General features: G+C 33.3%; 1 protein-coding gene across 2 annotated transcripts in view; it reads right to left on the reverse strand.

Annotated features, from left to right (window-relative positions):
- Positions 1-318: 318 nt before the first annotated feature.
- Positions 319-6,363, reverse strand: part of GRIK2 (glutamate receptor, ionotropic, kainate 2) — a 747,094-nt gene continuing 741,049 nt past the window's right edge. The window contains exon 17 of one of the 2 annotated variants that reach the window (XM_011936507.1): positions 319-2,031. In XM_011936507.1, the coding sequence (XP_011791897.1) occupies positions 1,867-2,031 (165 nt within the window). In that variant the 3' untranslated portion in view covers positions 319-1,866. The remainder of the gene's footprint in view (positions 2,032-6,363) is intronic. The other variant, XM_011936508.1, reaches the window with a different exon arrangement.

A 6,363-nucleotide genomic window follows, 5' to 3' on the forward strand; every position in this document is an offset into this window, starting at 1 on the left:
GTCTTATACAACCTAATGTACAAAGTCAATATCCACTCATAGAAAAGGTAATATCATGTCTGTCACCTCTAGAACTACTGTTTGTCTTCTGTTTGTCTTATTTTCACTGCTCTGAACTTAAGATTACTTTTTATATCCCAGTTCAGCATTTTCCAGATCTGAGTAGGTCCTCCCATAAGTGTTTTTCTTCTTGTCTTCAGGCATTTGGGAAGTGGCCATCCTTGAGGACCTAGAAATGTTTAGGATGTGTGCTTCTGTTAATGTAAAGAGTGTACGGTACATTCATTACACATACAAGAGAAAAATGATAGACAATGCTGAAAGTAAAATGAACATAATTTTAATGATTTTTTTAAATTTTGTGCATTGGATTCAAACAGCAAACTGTGTGCACTCAACTGTTATCACAATGTTGTCAAGAGGTCTGTGTCTTTTACCATTTTACACACAATTGTTCATTACAGTATGTTGTCAGCCTCGTGGAAACCAGGGGTGTGGCATGGTAAGCAGTGGTGGTAGTGCACCTAGCTTTTATATTATCTAACTTGAAAATATTTCTCTTCTATGATTCCTTTTTTCTGGATAAAAATAGTTTTCACCAAACGTTGGTGGTGCACACGCACTACCATTCATGCTTGACATCACACCCCTGACAGGAACACATGTTCTTGTTTTGTTGATAAAAAGTATTACAAAAATTTCCATACAAAAACTATTTTCATAGAAATCTTGCATTTCCACAAATAAACCTGAACATTTTTTGAAAAAAAACTGTTCAAGAATTTTGTTCATTTAACATTGTGACTGTATTGATAAATGCAGTCCATACCCAAGTTCTCTCACAGATTTTTCTATAGATGACCAGTACCCTTTCTCGTATCACTGAGATCTGCCCATGCTCCATCAAGTTCATTTACAGCAGGAACAGGGTTTGGATTGTTATGTCTGAATGTTAGAATGAAAGCTTTAGTCTTCCACACAGCCAATACTCAGCCCTTTTTTACAACTTAAAGATTGCAAAACATTATCCTTTTAATTCAGAATCACTGAACCAACTGTTTTCATTATTATTGTTATTATTTGGGATACGGGGGTTAGAGAAAAGGTGTTGGGGGAATAGAAAGGGATATGGTAGGGTTGCATGTTAAATCTTCTGCCTTAGGGAACTTAAGAAAAGCATTACTGCCTTGAAAACTGGCATTTCTATCTCAATCAGAGACACAGACTGTCAAAAAAACAAAAAGGAAAAGAAAAAAAAGGAAAATGAGTGGTAAACATCTGCTTTATATTCCAACTGCCATGGGATTCAAATTTGTTTTGCATTACATTTTTTCACATCCTATAAACACATACTGTGTATTCAGACAATAATTATACTGAGTAGTTGGGGGGCTAGTTGCATCATCACCTCTATGATCTGGGTGTTCAGAAGACTGTACTGTTCTGCAACACTACAGTTTTTGCTGATTCCAAATATTTGTATTCTTAGTGACACTTTGATTGGTTGCCCTGCTGGGCGTCGATATTCCATCTCCTGGCAACAGTTGAGCTTCAAAAGGAACCTGTAATTTCTCACTGGACTGCATTTGAAACCAGCCACAAAATGCGCATGTAACATTCACTCAGAAGAAGGGAGGAACCCATGATTAACAGTGTAACCCCGTGTAACTTGGTTGATCCATGATGCTTGTAAATCAAGTCTGATCATTGCAACTGCTTAGATCACAGAGTCTCTAGTTCATAGACACAGCGGCATGAGGTAACTCATTTTATTTTGCACAGGTTGCATATTTCCACAGGAAACATTCTCGCTAAATTGTTTGGAAAAAGACGACAGTTTGTGCTTGGGTGTTTGGCCTCCCAGCTTTATGCCATGGTTTCTTTACCTGGCAACCTTCTGTCGTTAAATGTGTGCATGTTGATAACTTCTTCTGTTTTCACAATAACTGGGGCCTGTGGCTTATGTTTTAACCGACGCTGGCACTTCAGGGACATCCTCAATTCTTCTACCATGGCACTACAGAAGGACCTCTACAGAAGAACACAGAAAAATTAAATATTATAAAAATACATAAACTGTAAATGTCCAAGATCAATATTAAAATCATTCTCAACTGACTTGTCACATAACATCCTTGAAGGTATGAAAATTTTCATTGTTAAAGTTATAACAAATTGTCACACTTTAAACACTCAACCCATGATAATTAAAATAGTCTATAAAAGTGGACTAAAGAAAATCTCTACCCGATACTGAAATGAACAACCAGCTAATAATGTATATATTACACATATATTAAATAAAATGTTCTTATGACATTATATAAAATTGATTAGCATGAGATAGAAGTCTACTTTAAAATTTAAATACAATGACAATTGTATACAAGAAACCCATTCTTGATATAAAAAAATAGAAAAATCGTACTACTTTTCAGATCACAACATGAGATATGCAAATGTTTGAACATTGATTCTTCATTGTACATCTCAAAACAAAAATAGCACTCACACAGACATAAAATATGGAAAACAATTTCTGGCATTTCATTATGTCTTTTTTGTGATTACGCCTATAGAAACATTGACAGTGATTACAAACAAATATGACTTAATCATGAAATGACAAATTATAGCATGTTAGACACCTACAAACAAATATTAATGTTTTGTCATCATTAGCTTGATAACTGAGAGTTGATAATTTATCAAATGAGAAAAAATATGACCCTATGTTGTTTCTGTCTTAGTTCCTATCTCATTGGAAATAGATTTGCTAGAACCTCTGTTTATCTGGGGTTTATTGTTAGAGCTCCTCAAAATTTATATTGTAGAGTCACATATATGAAACAAATTTTTTTTTTTTTTTTTTTGAGACGGAGTCTTGCTCTGTTGCCCGGGCTGGAGTGCAGTGGCCGGATCTCAGCTCACTGCAAGCTCCGCCTCCCGGGTTTACGCCATTCTCCTGCCTCAGCCTCCGGAGTAGCTGGGACTACAGGCGCCCGCCACCTCGCCCGGCTAGTTTTTTTGTATTTTTAGTAGAGACGGGGTTTCACCGTGTTAGCCAGGATGGTCTCGATCTCCTGGCCTCCCAAAGTGCTGGGATTACAGGCTTGAGCCACCGCGCCCGGCGGAACAAAATTTTGTTAGTCTCTCTCCCCACCTGATTGAGATACATGTGAAGACTTATTTGTGCATTAGCTGCTTTATTGATTATCCACTTAGACTATTTCTAAGACAACATAATGAAAATATTTAAGACCATATGTGTATCATTTTTCAGTATATATTTACAGTTAGGCAGGAAGAAAAATTTCAAGAGGTCTATTCCACAGCACGGCCACTATAGTTAATAATAATGTATTATTGAAAAGTGCTAAAAGAGTGAATAAGTGTTCTCACCACAAAAATAATAAATATGTGAGGTAATGAATTTGCTAATTAGATATATCTAACCATTTCACAATGTATATATACATCAAAACATGTTGTATATGATACATACATGCAATTTTATATGTTAACTTACATTTTAAAAAAGTTTGCATAATAGTTTGTGCCAGTCAAAACACACTTTGAATTAATTAGGTATCTGTGTGTCAGAGAAAACTGATTCACAGAGAGGGTGGATAACTTTCTACATTTCACACCTAAGATTCCAGCAACATATCCAGATATATCCAGTTTTATGATTTTGACACTGCTCTATTACTTCCTCTGTCAATCTCTGGCTATATCCTAATTTTTCTTTGATAGGCTTCTTAAAGAGCTTCCTTAATGGTCTTCCTAATTCTACTTCTATGCGACTCTTTTGTAAAGGCTCACAATTCCAGGACAATCTATTTTTAAAATATCAATTATTAATAGCATTTTCTCCTTTAGTAAACAAGTCAAACTAAAATCTATTATGTTTTTTCATCATGACTTGTCTGATCTAGCCTTCTCCCCCTTCCCCATTGCTTCCATCTCTCTCTCTCTCTTTCTCCTCACGTTCCTTTTATTGGTGGGACTTCCAATAATATTTTCCCTTTGTTTCTCCTTGCTCTGGTACCCTGCTGAGTTCTTTCATCTTTCACATCATCCCAGTTTTATCTCCTACCTCAGGATATGGCTCAAGTTTTAACTTAATTAAGAAGCCCTTTCCACTTGACCAGGCACATTATTTTGTTTTCACAACCTGATTTTGTTTTATCCTCTCAGTATTTTCCACTCATTATCCTGTTTTTCTGTTTGACCTGTCGGTGCTCTATGTATCTCTCTCCCTGATGTGTGTAGAGCAGAGATCAAGTTCCCATGGCACTGCTTGTGCACACATAAGCTCTTTAAATGTTGATTGAATTAACAACAATAGCTACACAGGACTCTAATATTTTAATTCTTATTGAACAATGTTTCTAATTCAATTGCTTAAAAAAATTTCAGGTTTAGAAGGCTAGTGAAAATATATTGCATACAATTAATTTTGCCTAATGAAATTAGGCAAAACTTTAGCATTTGTTTAATAACATCAAATTAATAAAAATATTAATATATTAGCACTTGTAATGTGTGATGATTAAATATGACTTGTGAATTTCCCATTGACTAGAGTCACTGCCATGCATTATGTATTATGTGTTAAATTATGCAGTTCTGCAATTCATGAATTATATTTCTATTAAAGGATTTATGTGGCACCTGACAGCCAGTATATGGAAACAGTGTTTCTCATTGCTTAATACCTACTATTAGGTGTACTTATTAAGAACATGATGATAATGATGATGAAGATGGTGATGATGACAACACTGTAGAAATGGAAACTGACTCCAAAATAGGGAGGAATATATAGTCTTGAGGTAACTTAGTCTTGGCTCTCTGTTGAAACATTTAACAGAAGAATTAATTAGATGACATAACACGGTCAAAACTTGATCCCGTTGACATTTAAAACTGTTATAGGACGTGAATAACATTGAATTGTTTGAAATAAGCCTTCATTTAAAACCAACAAATTTCCCAAATCTTCAAAAATTTATGTCACCTTCTTCTTGGCAATCTCAATTTTCAGATATTTTGGTTACATTACTTTCAAAACAGAATCGAGAATAAATATAAATTAATAATTTGCCTATAGTAAGGGAGTAGACTAAGCAACTAACTTTCTTAGGAAAAAATCTTACACATGTACATACAAGCTCAACTATGAAATGACTCAATATTATTTCTAGTAAGTTAAGAGGTAAACTCTGTATTTAGTATCCCATACTGCCTTCAAACTACAAATAAGAACATTTAAAAGTATTTTAAGCAATTTTGTATAATATTAAGTTTATATTGCTAATATAAAATATATATTGAAAAAAAGCCCATCCTAATCAATTTACCAGAATAGTATTATCTTTTATAATTTGAAATTGTCTTAAATAAATTATATTTACAAATTTTACAACTATCTCATAATTGTAAACATGTAAATCACCATTGTCATCATAGACTTTATTTATCTTACAAAGTCATTAGAAAGTAAAAATTTAATCAAGCAATCTATCATAAGTCAATCAATGGTCTCAATTACATAATGACAAAATACAAATTTTATTAATTTTCTCTTTGAATAAGGTGAATTTTGCCAGCTCTTTTGTTATTTATCAATGTAAGTTTACCTGAAAAATAGGTTTACTTAGATTATTCAAAAAGTTACTGTGAGACAGTAGGTTGTTTTCTCATTTATAGAATAATTCTAACCCATTATAAAACTTGATAATCTTTAGATTTGAGCAAGATTTTACAATTAACATGGCAAGTTAAACAAATTTAATGATATCATAAGGAACTGTTCATTTATGGTACTAGAGCAAATATACATTCTTTTCTTTATCTTTAGAGGTTTATAAGGCAAATTCCATATCTTGATTTATATAAGTATCTAAAGCTGAAACTACCCAACATTTTGTGAAATATAATTGTTTCCCTGGGCTGTGCATTGCCCAAAACTTATCATACCTAACTTTTAAATAAAATTCTAGTGTATTATCATTAAATAGAGACAAATTGCCTTTTATACTTTATATAATGATTGAAATTTATTTTAAATCTTTTTATAGGACTATGAAATAAGTCTCAAAACACAAGTACTAGGCAGTCATTTCCCTGGTTATACTAAAAAAAGAAGAAAGAAGAAAAGAAAGGAAGAAAGAAAAAAGAAAAAGAGAGAGAAAAAGAAAGAGAGAGAGAGAGAAAGAAGAAAGAAAGAAGAGTGAAAGAGGGAAAGAAAAAAAGGAGAGAGAGAGAAAGAGAAAGAAAGGAAAGAAAGAAAGAGAGAGAGAGAGAAAGAGAGGAAAGAAAGAAAAAAGAGAGAAAGAAAGAAAGAAAGAAAAAGAA

Source organism: Colobus angolensis, unplaced genomic scaffold, assembly GCF_000951035.1.
Source record: "Colobus angolensis palliatus isolate OR3802 unplaced genomic scaffold, Cang.pa_1.0 Scaffold154, whole genome shotgun sequence".
Lineage (NCBI taxonomy): Eukaryota > Metazoa > Chordata > Mammalia > Primates > Cercopithecidae > Colobus > Colobus angolensis.